The 16,098-nt window shown below is 42.4% G+C and overlaps 1 protein-coding gene across 4 annotated transcripts in view; it reads right to left on the minus strand.

Annotated features, from left to right (window-relative positions):
* Window positions 1–1,839: 1,839 nt before the first annotated feature.
* The window catches only part of CSPP1 (centrosome and spindle pole associated protein 1), a 178,537-nt gene continuing 164,278 nt past the window's right edge, over window positions 1,840–16,098 (minus strand). For 3 of the 4 annotated variants that reach the window (XM_084619083.1, XM_084619082.1, XM_084619080.1), the window contains one exon: window positions 1,840–2,747. In XM_084619083.1, coding sequence (XP_084475209.1) covers window positions 2,521–2,747 — 227 coding nt within the window. In that variant the 3' untranslated portion in view covers window positions 1,840–2,520. The remainder of the gene's footprint in view (window positions 2,748–16,098) is intronic. The other variant, XM_084619081.1, reaches the window with a different exon arrangement.

Below are 16,098 nucleotides of genomic sequence, written 5' to 3' on the forward strand. Positions count from 1 at the left end.
TGCTGTCCTCCTCCCTTGGACAAAGCATCTGTTCTATGCATTTTCCTCCATTCCTCTCATGCACAAAGTCTTACTCAAGTCAAGCAGGACAGAGTAAGGGTTATTCTTATAGACTCAACACGGCCATGCCAGCACTGGTTCGGCACATTGGGGGGACCTGTCACTAATGGCCCCAATGCCACTCCCTCCCCACCTCTCCCAGACCTGATCTCACGAGATCACGGCCAACTGCTTTACCCAAACCTCAAGGCCCTCCTCCTGACCACATGGAAGCTTCATGGTTAAACCCAGCAGAGCTGGCCTATACAGAGCAAGCCCACCAGATATTACTAGGTAGTAGGAAACCATCTCCTAGAGTGACTTACCTTGCGAAGTGAAAGTGTTTCTCCGTGTGGTCATCCCAACGAGGCCTCTCACCCACTAGGTCACCTCTCCAGTCTGTGCTGGAGTATCTGCTTCATCTGAAACATCAGGGCATACCCAATTTGTCTATTAAGGTACACCTAGCAGCCATCTCAGCCTTCCACCTTCCAGTGGATGGTAGGTAGTTTTTTTTCCCTCAAGCAATGTCCGTTCGCTTTCTCAGGGGCTTAGAGAGACTAAGATTTGTGAACCAATTCCCCAGTGAAATATAAACCTGGTCCTTTCAATACTCACAGGCCCCCCCTTTGAGCCGCTGGAGTTGTGCTCCTTACCGTACTTCTGGATGGTTGCTTTCCTGGTAGCGATTACCTCAGCCAGGAGGGTCTCAGAGATCAAGGCCCTTATGTCAGAAATCCAGTATACCATGATCTTTAAGGACAAGGTTCAACTTCGCCTCCACCTCATGATCCTCCCGAAGGTGATTTTTACAGTTTCATAGTAATTGGGCTATCTTCCTGCTAATATTCTTTCCAAAACAACACAAGAATATGGATGAGCAGCGTCTCCACATGTTGGACTTTAGGCGTGCCCCGACCTATATAGAAAGGACCAAACTGTTCCGTAAATCCATGCAGCTCTTTGTGGCAATAGACAGAATGAAAGGCCTGCCAGTTTCAGCCCAAAGGATTTCACATGTGCTATGAGCAGGCAGCTGCCTACCTCCCACCTTCTTGACAACCCACTTGACAAGAGCTCAAACTTCCTCAGCAGTGTTTCTGGCCCAAGTCCCAATCCAGGATATTTGCAGAGCAGCAACCTGGTTGTCAGTGCATACTTTTTCATCCCACTACACCATCACTCAGTAGGCTAGAGACGATGAGGGGTTTGGCAGAGCAGTGTTGCAATCTGCATGTCCATGAACTGAGCCCACCTCCTAAGGTACTGCTTGGGAGTCACCTAATGTGGAATGGACAAGCACTCGAAGAAGAAAAAGCAGTTACTAATCTTTCTGTAACTGATGTCCTTCAAGATGTGCTGCTCATGTCCATTCCATGACCCACCCTTCTGCCCCTCTGCTGGAGTTAGCCAGCAAGAAGGAACTGAGGGGGTATGGAACTGGCTGGGCCCCTAACACGCATGAGTGTGTCACCAAAGGGTGTTAGAACCAGCCCAATGGATACTGCTCAGGGAAAAATCGGTGGCGAATGTGTATGCAATACACACACGCTTAATGTGGAATGGACATGAGCAACACATCTTGAAGAACAATAGTTACAGAAAGGTTGGTAACCATTTTTCTAGTCGTTGGACCCCCTTTATGCCATAGGCAGAAGCTAGTGTACCTATAGAAGCTAAGCCTTTCTTTCAGACTTCTCACCCACATTTCCACAAAAGGTGGAGAAGGCTTTAAATTTTGGTAATAAAATATAATTTATTTTCATCAATTGTTTTAAATCGTGACCATAAATTAAATATTAACAATACTCACTCAACAATATCTGCATTATCAACACAAACAGTAAGAAGCAGAAATGTATAACTAGAATTTCAGCACAAAATTGATTGGGAAAAGAAAGCAAAATGTTAGCAATAGCCAATTGTTTACATAAATCTTTTGTCCAGTAACTCTTGAATACTGGACAAATACAGGCTATAACAACCCCTTATCACTGTTTTTAAATAGCTGCTGCTGCACTGAGGTAAAAATTACGTGAAGTACTTGAGTAAAAGGAATATAAGATTTGTCGTTTATGCTATGATGATGGCAGAATCATTCTAGATTCTTAGTTTTTAATGTTAAAAGTTCTCCTCTTATCTACTACTACATTCACACAAGCTTCAAATCTAAGACTGGAAATATCAGTAACATACTGACCAGTGTAACTTATAGAAAGAGTGCAAAAAACCTCCACTTCCCTATCTTGGTATAATAAACATCCTGTACACGGTCTGTTTTCCCTTTTAAAGAAATTATATTACATTACAGCTTCTGCTTCTTTAACATTTCATTAAAAAACAACCCTATACATATAGCTCACAATATTTACATATAAGACTATTCTTACAAGAGAACATAAAATGAACATGTTAAAAGTGCAGTAGTGATTAACATTCCTTCTATGATTAAAGGCACAGCTGGTTTCAATATAGATTTATTTAACCATGTGCAGTTGACAGGCCCTGCCAACCAAAGGGTAATGTGTTTTCAGAAGAAAGTTTAGCCTGGTTTGACTGCCCAGCCATAAATCTTTTCACAGTCTCTGATGTTCCAGGTCGCAGCCAGGGGTCTGTTGCTACTGTGTCAACAGAGGTGGGCCTTCTGCCACCTTTAGATGGAAACTGCTTCAAAATGTCATCAGCATCTCCCAGGGAAGTATCATCACCTGTGGAGAAGTAGAAACAGGCTTATAGTTTCCTCTTTAACATAATCCCATCACCACAATGCCACCTTCTTTTTACATTTAATGTTTATTCCTTCTACATATTTAATGATATAAAGGATGAGAGACCTGTTATCACCCAAATACAGTACTTATCAATTAAATGCCTCAAATGCAGCAAGTCTGTATAGGAACATGCCACATCTGTATTAAATTAAAGGTTCAGTAGATATGAAGATACTGAAAGTCCTTTTTTAGGTCATGATGCTCTCCAACGTCCCATGGATTTTTTGAGCAGTTGTTGCCTCATAAAACACTCACTCTCACTGGATGGAACTGGGTTGCAAATACACAAGCCCTCCTCCATATCTGATGGTTGACCTTGAGGACTGTTCTTGCTCTCTGATAGTGAGCATGCTTTTGTGGACTGGGGTCAAACACCCCATCGAAAAGTCAGTCAATGAGTCTGATACAAAAAAGGAGCATTCAAAGGTTATAAAAAAACCAAACGTGTTGCCAAACACTATTTTCTTTTGCCTATATACATATACCTCTTTTCAGGCCGAGGGTGAATAAAATACTTCAGGCCTGATGCAGAGTGGGTTTAACTTCTCTGCATGCAGAAGATATGTCTATACATCACCTCCTTAACTGGCTACCCCAATGTTTTATATATTTTAAACTGGCCTTGCAACACTTTATTAGTTTAAATCGCATGCTCTCTTCTCCCACAGAGATTTGCTCTTACAATCTGGTACAAGGAATTCATTGCTATTGGTACATGGAGGAAAAAAAAGCATACTTCATGTAAGTATAAGGAATTACAACAGATTATATTAATGTGAAGAAGCTTTATTTTAAAATGTGTGTGTACATACACATATCCCAAACTGAAAATCCAGAATGTTCTAAAACAAACAATCTACAGAGATGCGTTCTATATGGTCAGTCTTAACAGTGTATTATAACTGCTAAGTTAACTTATGGAAAATCCAGGATTCTAAAGGACACTGGCTAAAAATAATTCAAATGTTAAATAAGGTTAAAAACATGCATCTATTACAGAACTTTAATTGGAAAATGTCCATGCTAATTATACATTTATTACTGTACCTGTATTTAGTATAGGTGCTTATAACATACAAGATAAAGGATAGCATTACAACACTTGGAATGCAACTAACACACTCCCACCTGCCTTGATAAAGGCCATATATAATAGCCAAGGTCAGAATCTGCTCTTTCCCATTCTCTCACCACTCCTGATGAGCAGCATTTTCACTTTTTAAAAAAATTGCCACGTATTTTTCTTCTTGAACTAATCTCGGGGCTTTTTCCAAAATGCAGATTTTGTTTCTGTTCTGACGCACCTCCCTTCAGACAGAATGCAATCAATGGAAGAATTAAACACTAGTTTACAGGAATGTGTGTTTTATTCAGTATCATTAAAAAAGTAAGTAGCAGCAGAAGAACAGGTTATTTTGAGAATTTTAGATATTAAGGAGGATGTTCAAACTCAGATCTGGTATCAAGGATTTAGTGGATGTGAAATTTCTTACTCCTTTACTACAGAAAACTGGATACTAATTAAATTGAAGTTATTTAGAGTGTCTCAGTTTGGTGCTTCCTTTGATTAAATATATGGAATTGGGCTGGGTATGTACTTCTATTTTGTTTTTAAACAAAACCTCTGGTTTGACAAACATGAAAGTTAAAATTTTATTTAAGTCAGGAATTTAACATATTTGAAGATATTTAACATCAAGCACAGATTCCGAGACAAAGCTAGATCATTTTAAACATCTGATTTCAAATGAATTTTTTTTTAACGGCAGTATTTCCCAGAGAATGGAAATTCCAATTTCCAAACAGCTTTTTTTTTTTTTTAAATTTATGGATTCTAACTTAAAAATAACAAAAGGATTCTAAACTTCCCACTTCTGTGCCCTCAGACAAGGTGATAAAAGATTCTTATTTACCTAATTTTAAAAAAGTCATTCTGAAATAATATACCTTTCAAAAACAATTTATTGAAGCAAAACCCAGACTCTGTCTTACTTTCACTCACTTTTTCTTCATCTTTCTATTCCCTATTTTAATTAGGTCTAGATATTGTGAGTAGGAATAATGTGACTGGTTTATTCTCCATGTCTTAATTTCAGTTTGTATCTGGCTCTTTGAAGAAGTTTATTCAGACAAGAACCAACATGTTACAGACCCTGCAATCTATAAAAACCTTTTAAGTTTTGTTTTGTCTTTTTTTTTTTTTTAGCCAACTGAGGCATTTTAAATGCAAAATCATTTATAGTTACTTTGAGAGTTCTTAAAATACTAGCATTTTATCTTTAGGTGTAACTTTCTTGTTAAACTGTAATTAAAGATCTATGGAAATATTTTTTTCAATTTACTGTTTACCAAACGGAAGAATGGCATCTATAATGAAATATTGCAAGGTTTCTACACATATAGTAGATGTAAGAGGAGGTTACTTACCTGTAACTGGAGATTCTTCAAGATGTGTGGTCCCTATCTGTATTCCACTGAGGGTTATACACTTGCCATGAATCCAGAGCTGGAGCTTCTGACAGCAGTAGTGTCCATTGGTCCATGCATGCACCCTCATGGTTTTGTCTGAGGTGATAAAGAGTGGAGTGAACCGACTGCACCATCAGTTCCTGCTCCACCACAAACCAGAGATCTGCAGCAGAGGGGAAGGAGGGCAGATTTGGAATACAGATAGGGACCACGCATCTTGAAGAACTTGCAGTTACAGGTAAGTAACCTCCCCTGTTTCTTCAAGTTATGGTCCCTACTGTATTCCCCTGAGGGTGATTAACAAGCAGTACCTAGGTAGTAGGAGGGTGCAAGGAAGATGATGGAACCATGGAACAGAGAACAGCCACTCTGAACAAGGCATCCGTAGCAACCTTGCACCAAGGCGTAATGGGAAAAGAAGATATGTACTGAGCTCCATGTTACTGACTTACATATGTCTGTAAGAGCAAGTCATGAAGCACAGCTGTAGTTGATGCTTCTGCTCTCATGGAGCAGGCCTATATCCCACAGAGCAGAGACAGCTCTGATAACTGGTAGCAGAGCATAATGCACCCACTTCGAAATCCTCTGAATGGAAATCACTTGCCCCTTAATGTGTTCAGCTATAGTGACAGTTTAAGGGTCTTCCTGAAGGGTTTCATCCTCTGCAGGTAGAAGGCCAGGGCCCTGCGAATGTCGAGGGAGTAAAAGCACCTTTCCTCCACCAAGGTGTGAGGTTTTGGAAAGAAAGAAGTTAAGTGTATAGGCTGGTTGAGATGAAAACTAGAGATAACTTTAGGGAGGAACTTGGGGTGCAAACGTAGGGAAACTCTGTCTTTATGAAATGTAGTAAACAGGCGGAATGTCCGCCATCATGGCCCCCAGTTCGCTAACCCATCTCACGAATGTGACAGCAACCAGGAAGGCGACCTTCAAAGAGAGGACAGAGAGAGAGAGAGAGAGCGCACAAGGCCACAGGTTCAAAGGGTGACTTTGTCAGGGTCTTGAGGACAATGCTGAGGTCCTATTGGGGAGCGAGGGGCTGAAGAGGAGGGAAGGTTTGCAGGAGGCCCTTCCAAAACCTGGAAGTCAATGGGTGAGTAAAGAAAGAATGCCCCTCCAGCAGAGGATGGAAGGCACTGAGAGCAGCCATGTGGACCTTGATAGAGTTGAGAGCGAGGCCAGACATCTTTAGGGAGAGGAGGTAATCTACAAGAGGAATGGCCACATCCTCGGGGACAAGACCCTTCTTTCTGCTGGATCCAAGAGATGAAATGCTTCCATTTAGTCTCACAAGATCACCTTGTGGACGCCTTTCTGCTACTTGAGAGGATGTTCTTCACTGCTAACAAACATTCCCACTCTAATGAAGATGCCCATCCAAAACCCAAGCCCGGAGGTGAAGAGTCTGGGGATCAGGATGCTCTGGGAGAGGTGGCAGTGGAAGTAGCGGGTGCGCTGACATGCAGAGAAGAAGGGGAAACCAGAACTGGGGAGGCTAGAATGGGGCTATCAGAAATGACCGTCGCTCTCTCTCACTTGACCTTGTGCAGGACCCATAGCAGAAGTGTCCGAGGGGGAAAGGCGTAACTGAACTGATCCAACCAGCGGAGAATTAGGGCATCACCCTGGAAAAGGGCACCAAGCCCTCCCCTGAAGCAGTACTGGGCGCATTTCCTGTTGGTTTGGGAGTTGAAGAGGTCCCTGGTAGTAGTTGAAAATGCAGTTGAAAATGCTGGTGACCACAGCACCATGAAGCTCCCACTCATGGTCAATCACGAACTTCCTGCTGAGAGTGTGTGTAATCATGTTTTGAGTCCCAGGAAGGTATGCTGCCGACAACAGGATCTTGTGGGCAATGCACCAATCCCAATGGTGAATTGCTTCTGTGCAGAGTGCAGGAGACCTCATGCTTCCTTGCTTGTTGATGTAGCAGATGGTGGTGTTGTCTGACATGTTGAAGATGTGACAGGAATGGATAGGAGAAACACTCTCTCTCTCTGCACAGCCTGAAGCTCCAGGATGTTGATGTGCATCCAGGACTCTCGAGCAGTCCATGTCTCTTGAGTCATATGCTCATCCATCTGGGCCACTCCGAACAAGGCATCCGTAGCAGACGATGCATCTGTGACAATTGTGGTGGAGGGGGAAGACAGAAGGAATGGTATCCCAGTACAAACCTGACTCGGTCCCATCCGCCACTGGAGGGAGGAGAGGAAAGAACCTCATGGGGAACAGTGAGTAGAAAGTGCTATGTAAAAAGAGAGGATATTGCCATTGAGCTGGCGGGGCCTTGGAGTAGTCACACCAGCAGTACAGGAAGGGTGGATCCTGAGCACCGTCCGAGTCCTCCAACCCTGAGAAATCAGAGGCTGGTTCAATTAGCAATGCTGTTGGAATGTTGGAACAACAGGAGCCTCATGGGAGTGGGCGGGAACACAACCCAAAGCAGGTAAGTCTAGGGGGGGAAACGCACCCTCCAAGGAGATGACATCATACAAGGGCATGGAGACCTTTCCTCCTAAGAAGAGGCTCCGACTTGGACGATGCTGTGATGAGAAGGAACTGATGGCGCAGTCAGTCCACCCCGCCCTTTATCACCTCAGATGTAACCATGAGGCAGATCAAGGGTGCATGCATGGACCAATACACACTACTACTTTCAAAAGCTCAAGCTCCAGACGTATGGCACACGCCTATAACTCTCAGTAGAATACAATAGGGACCATCGCTAAAAGAAGAAGAGGCGGTTATAGGAAGGGAGTTTCAACTGATTACTAGCTCCTTATTCAAATTGTCTTCTCTCCTCTATTCCCACTCCAATTCTTCCATTACTCCTTGTTCCTCCCAATTCACTTGTGAGGATACTACATCTAAGTTCTAGGAAGTTCTTACAACCCTTCAGGTGTTATAGAAATAACTAGTCAATAGCTTTTCTTGTGGAGTGGGTAATGAATGACAAAAGGGAGAGGGAAAGAAGGTGGGTAAAGTAATCTGTTTTATTGGACTGACTTCCATTGGTAAAAGACAAGTTTTCAAGCTTACACAGAGCTCTTCTTCAGGTCTTGGAAACTTACTCAGAGTGTCACAGCTAAATACAAGATAGAACAGATTGTTTGGCATAACTAGTTAAGACTAAGGCTGCATGTCTGTCATGGAGGACCTCATAAAAGAGATGGTTGTAAAGAGCTATCTTGGTTTGAGTGATCATGAGCTAATTCAATTTAAACTAAATCAAAGGATAAACAAAAATAGATCTGCAATGAGGATCCTTGATTTCAAAAGAGCTAACTTTAAAAAATTAAGAGAATTATTCAGGGAAATGGACTGGACTGAAGAATTCAAGTATCCGCTTCTGAAACTTTGACTGAAAGTAATTTTAACCTTCCTCCACATTCTATCTGAAGCCTGCATCCCAAGCAAGGAGAAAAAAATCGTAGGGAAGGGTTGCAGCCCAAGTTGGATAAGCAAGCATCTCAAACAGGTGATTAAGAGAAAGCCTACAAGTAATGGAAGATGGGAGGGATCAGCAAGGAAAACTACCTCTTGGAGGTCAAAGTGTAGGGATAAAGTGAGAACTACCAAAAGCCAAGCAGAGTTGCGCCTTGCAAAGGGAATTAAAACCAATATTAAAGGTTCCATAGCCATATAAATAAGAAGAAAACAAGGAAAGAAGTGGGACCAGGTGAGGGTGGGGTGGAAATTAAAGATTATCTAGGCATAGCCCAACACCTAAACAAATACTTTGCCTTAGTTTTTAATGAAGTTAATCAAGAGTTTAGGGGTAGTGACAGGGTGGCTAATGGCAACAAGGCTATGGAGGTAGAAATTTCCACATCTGAGGTGGAAGTCATACTCAAACAGCTTCTTGGGACTAAATTGGGTGGGGGTGGGGGCAGATAATCTTCATTCAAGAATATTAAAGCAACTGGCACATGAAATTGCAAGTCCAATAGCAAGAATATTTAATGAATCTGTAAACTCGAGGGTGGTACCCTATGACTGGAGAACTGCTAATTCAGTTCCTATTTTTAAGAAAGGGAAAAAAAGTGATCTGGGAAACTACAGGCCTCTTACTTTAACCTTACTTATATGCAAGGTCTTGGAACAAATTTTGAAGGAGAAAGCAGATAAGGACATAGAGGTGAACAGTAATTGGGATAAAATACAATATGGTTTTAAAGAAGGTAGATTGTACCAGACTAACCTGATCTCCTTTTTTGATCAAATAACTGATTTTTTAAGACAAAAGAAATGCAGTAGATCTAATTTACCTGGATTTCAGTTCGACATTTGATACAGTTCCACATGGGAAATAATTAGTTAAATTGGAGAAAATGGGGATTAATATGAGAACTGAAAGGTGGATAAGGAATTGGTTAAAGGGGAGATTACAAGGTCATACCGAAAGGTGAATGGAGGCTGGAGGGAAGTTACTAGTGTAGTTCCTCAGGAATCAGTCTTGGGACCAATTTTATTTAACATATTTATTACTAACCTTGGCACAAAAAGTGGGAGCGTCCTAATAATACTTGTGGATGACACACAATTGGGAGGTATTGCTAATACAGAGGGGGATTGGAATATCATACAAGAAGATCTGGATGATCTTGTAAACTGAAGTAACAGAAATGGGATGAAATATAATAGAGCAAAGTCATGCATTTAGGGACTAACAAGTACTTTTGCTATAAACTGGGGATTTATCAGTTGGAAGTGACAGAGGGGAAAAACCTGGGTGTATTGGTTGATCACAGGAGGAGTATGAGCCATTAATATGATATGGCCATGAAAAAAAACTAATGCAGTCTTAGGATGCATCAGACAAAGTATTTCCAGTAGAGACAGGGAAGCGTTAGTACCACTAAACAAGGCACTGGTGAAACCAGAATTGCACATGGTATTCCAAATGAGGTCTCCCATGTTTAAAAAAGATGAATCAAACTGGAACAGGTGCAGAGAAGGGCTACTAGGTGATCTGATGAATGGAAAACCTACCTTCTGAGAGGAGACTCAAAGATCTTGGCTTGTTTAGTCTAACCAAAAGAAGACAGAAGGGAGACATGATTGCTCTCTATAAATCATAGAATAACCAGGGTTGGAAGGGACCTCAGGAGGTCATCTAGTCCAACCCCCTGCTCAAAGCAGGACCAGTCCCCAATTTTTGCCCCAGATCCCAAATGGCCCCCTCAAGGATTGAACTCACAACCCTGGGTTTAGCAGGCCAATGCTCAAACCACTGAGCTATCCCTCCCCACAGCAGAAGGATAAATACCAGGGAGAGAGAGCACTTATTTAAGTTAAGCGCCAATGTGGACATATGAACAAATGGATAAAACTGGCCAACAACAAGTTCAGGCTTGAAATTAGGCTAAGGTTTCTAACCATCAGAGGAGTGAAGTTCTAGAACTCACACAGGAAAATGATAAAAGACAAAAAACACCACAAAGCGATCATTCTATATCTGACCTATCAGTTCTCTTCCTCAAAGGAAACCTGCAGAACACTTTCAAAAGATGAGCCTGGGAGCTTAAATTCATAACTTTGCTAGACAGTAAAAATCATGGACTAAATACAGACACTGGATTTATGGCTTATTACAATAATCTATAGCACACTAACAATCCCCCCTCCCCAGCTACTCTTATTCCCTCCCTCCCCTTCCCTTTCTGTCCTCCCTATGATTGGAGGGGCCACTTCACTTTCAATGGTCCCTTGAAAAATGTCTTAACTACTAATGCCAAACAATCTGTTCCATCTTGTATTTAGCTTTAACACTCTGCATAAGTTTCCCAGACCTGAAGATAATCTCTGTGAAGCTTGAAAGGTTGTCTCACCAACAGAAGGTGGTCCAATAAAAGACATTACCTCACCCACTTTGACTCTCTAATATCCTGGGATCAACATGGCTACAACAACACTGCATAAAACGAAGGGGCAAGAGAAACAGGAAAGACACACCATACAATCTAACATTTATAGAGCATTAGGGTTCATTGCTCACTAAAATCCCTGAGGCAATACAAGCTCTCAACCAAAGATTGTGTTCAATTCTTGTCATGTTTAACAAGAATCTATTAAGTCACTCACATCTTTTAGGCCCTCTCCCTGCTTCAGGTTCACCCAGCAAGAGTAGGAAATAGGACCAGCATAAACACAGGACAGCTCCAAAGAATCATGTAGGGAAAAACAGATTTCCCCATGCCCCCAAGTGACAGTGAACAGTGTTGGGGTTTCCCCAAGACCTTTTCCACTCGGTTCCCCAAGAACTCATTTTGACTCCAGTCTTATCACTCAGGTCCCTTTATTTGGTATAGAGCAAAGCTACACTGAGTTGATCAGACTCAAGTGTACAGGGTGGGTATAGAGCATACCAAACTATAAAGTTACACAGAAGCACTTTTCCTTGTAACACATCTTTACCAAGACCAACATATACATCCTTAACTATATATTGCATCATATGCTTCTGGACTGGCTTGGTTACTTTGCAGGTATCAATCCCTGTGCAGCATTCTCTGGCCACACATTGCGCAGACACACGTACTCTTTACCTCATCTTACATTCCAGGTGTATCTTGTCCATTCTAAATGGTACCAGTGTTCCCCTATATCTTAGCCAGTAAAGACATCCTGTCTCTAGCCTACTGATCCATTTGTCTTCTCAGTCATGCCCACTAAGAAATGAGGCAAGTTACTTATATCCAGGCCTATAAAGAGAGAGAGAGAGAGGGGTTGTTTGCTGCAGGGCACCTCAGTAATCTGGCCACAATCAAGCCTTCCACCTTTGATCTTGAAACTCCCTCCTACTTCTGAAAGGAAGGGAGAGCACAGACCTCTGACTCTCCGGGCCCAGACTTCTCCTTTGCTTGAGATTGGGACTTCTCAGAAAGGACCCTATTGGTACGTCACACAGGCTCCACCCAATCCAAAGCCAGAGGAAGTGATGATGGCATGGAGTGGGAGAGGCAGCACAGGTGTTGCATCTCTCTTTCGCACTGGCCATCTTGTACCGAGTATCTAAGAAAATCCCAGGAGGGGAAACAAAGTTTCTCATTTAAAAAAATCAGGGCCCCCTGGAGACTCCAAAGATATCTGTTTCTATAGATAAATATATTTTGAAAAAAAGACCAAATCTGGTCACTTACTCACTCTGACCATCACTTTATAAAAGTGATGGTCAAAATAATTGAGTCCAGAAACTGGTGATGAAAAAACTAACCTATTAAGAAAAAATACAGAAGTTTGAAAAAAGGATTTCAATATCTGATTAATCTATATTAAATTCCCAGGAAAAACACTCCAGCAGTAAAGCTTATACAGTTACTCATTTTTGTTAATTAATAACAAATAGCAATTGATAGCCCTTCCTTAGCAAATTTTCTTCTTGTTCTGTTATTTCTAACTGTTACATGGAATCAAAAAGTTTTACTTTGAAGAAAACATTGTTACTACCCACTCTAGACTTAGCTGCATCTCTGGGGAAATGAAGCAATCCATTATATCTGCCTAACAAGGGAAGAACTGATGTGCTAACAGCAAAAGGAATGATAACTTACCTTACTGTAACCGTGGTTACCTGTTTCCTTGGAAGTGGGTAGTAGGAGTCCTACTTAAACAATGACTGCAGGACATCTCTACCAAAGTGGGCATCCAAGCTGGAAGCCTCTACCAAAAAGTTGTATCTCGAAAAGGTGTGGACCAAGCTCCACGTAGCTGCCCTACAGATTTCAGAAATAGAGACATTCTTCAAAACAGGTGGCAGAAGCTGTCTTAGCTCTAGTGGTATGAGCTCTAAAGTGGGCAGGTAGTTCTAACATAAATCACTCATATCCTGCTCTTACGCAGTTGGGGATTCATTTTCATAATCTCTCTAAGGAAAATGCCTCACCCATAATCCTTTCAGCAAAGGCAATAAACAGTTTGTGTGTTCCTGAACAATTTAATCCTGTTAAGATAGTATAACAATGCCCTTATTACCTCAAGTGTGAAGTTTTCCTTCCCCCAGAGTTGAGACAGACTTGAGGAAGAAAACCAGGAGATGAATAAATTGGTTAATTTGGAACTCAAACAACTCTGGTCAGGAACTTGGGATGAGACATGAGAGTAACCCTACCCTTATGAGACATTGTATAAGGGGTACCCATTGTGAATGTGCGAATATCCTCTACCCTCTGAGCTGATGTAACAGCTACTGAAACAGCAATCTTCATGGAAAGGTGATACAGGGAACAGGATACTAATGGCTCAAAACAGGGAGGAGGCCAATCAATGCTGTTAATATTATATTGAGGTCTCAAAGGAAAGCAGCTCCTAAACAGAGGGAAAAAACTTATTATGGACCATAGGGAACCCTGTCACTATAGGGTTGGAAAATATGGAATGACCTTGTATAGGAGGGTAATATGCATATATTGCTGCTAGATGTACCCTTATGGAGCTGACAGAAACTCCAGATTGCTTAAGGGCTAGTAGATGCTGAAATGGGTGATGTCGAAGGAGAGAGCTGATGCTGAGATGCCTAAACAAAAAACTTCTCCTTAGCTTTTTTTAAGTCTATTTGAGGCTTTCTTGCTTTGAAGTAGAATTTTGGCTGGACAGCTTTTGGTAGATGTCACCCACCTGGCATCCAGGCTGCTAGATATAACAGATTGGGGTCCAGGTGCAGGATTTGACCATTGTTGACCGGGGAAGGCTGTCGGGCAGAGCAGGCAAAGTGTTTGGGGCTTACGTTGAGAGGTTCACCAGATCTGAATTCCAAACTGTCTGGCCAATGCTGCAGCTCTTTCAGTTTCCTCAGGACCCTCAGCAGCATGGGAATGAGGGGGAAGGCATGTATTAGTCCTGGTATCCAAGGGATGAGAAAGGCATCTGACAGGGAGCCAGGACTGGAGCCCCCTCTGGCGCAGAACTCTGGACATTTCTTGCTCTGGTCTGTGGCAAATAGCTCTACTGATAGATAACCCCACCTGAGAAAAATGTACAGCAACACTGCATCCTTGATCAACTCCTCCTGGCTATCTGAACTGTCTACTGAAGCAAATGGCTATAGAGTTCTGAAGGACTGGCAGATGCAAGGCCAGTGGTATGATCTGGAGATGAATATACCAATTCCAAAATCAAACAGCTTCCTGACAGAGCAGAGATGACCTGGCTCCTCTCTGTCTACTGATAAAATGCATAACTTTGGTGTCTGTCTGTCCTGGACTGCGGATCCTGGAGTAAAAGTAGAAATGTTTTATACCTCAGGTGGATGGCTCTCCACTCTAGGCATTTATGTATAGGTGAGATTCCTGAAGGAAACACATACCCTGAATTTAAAGATTATGTCAATGAGCTCTCCCAACCTGTTTGGAGGCATCTGACACCAGAGTTTTGGTAGGTTGAGACGCAGAAAAGGGTACTCTATTGCACACTTGACGAGAGTCTTTCCACCAGTTTCACAAGGAGAGGCCGCTTTAAGGGACCATTACCACCATGTTCATTTGGTGCCTCGTGAGTGGATACGCTAATTTCAACCACCCTGGAATGGAAGATAGGTGAAGTCTGGCATGTGTCCCAGAAGTCTGAGGCATGCTCTTACTGATATCTTTGGCTGAGCTTGAAGTTGGTTGAAACCACTCTGGGTATCCCAAATGCTAATAGTCAGGACTATCTTCTCATCACCACAGATGTGGCCACAGTGTGTGCCACTGTACTGGATGCATCTAGAGCTGAATGTAGGGAAATGCACGCAACCAGCTGCCTTTTGTTCATTATAGATTCTAACTCTTCCTCATATTCCATAGGAAACCTCTTTGTAAATTGAGGCACCTTGTCCCAGTGGAAGTAACTGTACTTTGTGAGAAGTACTTCATTATTAGCTACTCTCATTTGGAGGCTGGGTGATAAGTAGATTTTACATCCAAATAAGACCAACTTTTCAGGGTCCTTCTCACTAGTTGTTGGCTTGAGAGGCCCTTGTTGTTTGGACTTCTCCTGGACAGCATCTACAACCAGAGATCCTGGCGCTGGGTGAGAGCAGAAATACTCAAATCCATTAAAAGGGACTTGGTACCTTCAGTCTGCATACTTGGATGAGGATGCTGGAGTCTGCCATAGATCTTTCGCAGGTTGTAACACTATCAGCCCCCCATTTATACATATGATGAGCCTACCAGGCAAGGAATGATACAGAATGTCCAGCAGTTTGTGATTTCTCTTGAACCGTCTTCCACAGTATGTTGAGAGCCTCAGCCATACATTTAATGAGGTCTTGGAGTGCCTTAAAACTGTAAACTGGCGCAGACATCAAAGAGTTTACTGCTTAATTGAGAAAAGATGAGGAAATTGCAGCCAGGATTAGTTTTTCTCCCTCCACTGCTTAATCTGTGTCACTCTCCATTCCTACCTCTCTAATATCTGAGATTGCAATACTTGACTGGCTAACAAAGTCTATACTGGGCTCTTGGGAGACGAGGATCTAGCCCTGGAAGTGGGGGGCAGTAGCCGCAGGCTTATGTGAATGAGGTTGCACCCCAGGGCCCCCAACAGGCCCAGGCTGATAGACATATGGGTAATGGAATGCTGGACACAGAGGAAGATACCAAGAGGCCCGTCTACTATGACATCCATGTCTTTTCCTACTGAGAGAGCAGTCCCTAGAGTCCTTCCCAGATTCCCATTGGGATCCCCATGGAGAGGAAGGAGGGTGAGTGGGAGAGAAGTCCCTATTGTGCACCAACAGGGAGGATTAAGGTGAGGCAATCCCTTCAGGTGTATGAGCATGCTAATATCCCCATTGGTAGGAGTTCCTAGCATATTAACTGATAAAAAGGCT

The sequence above is a fragment of the Lepidochelys olivacea genome (assembly GCF_965140295.1).
Source record: "Lepidochelys olivacea isolate rLepOli2 genome assembly, chromosome: 2".
In the NCBI taxonomy this organism is placed as follows: Eukaryota; Metazoa; Chordata; order Testudines; family Cheloniidae; genus Lepidochelys; species Lepidochelys olivacea.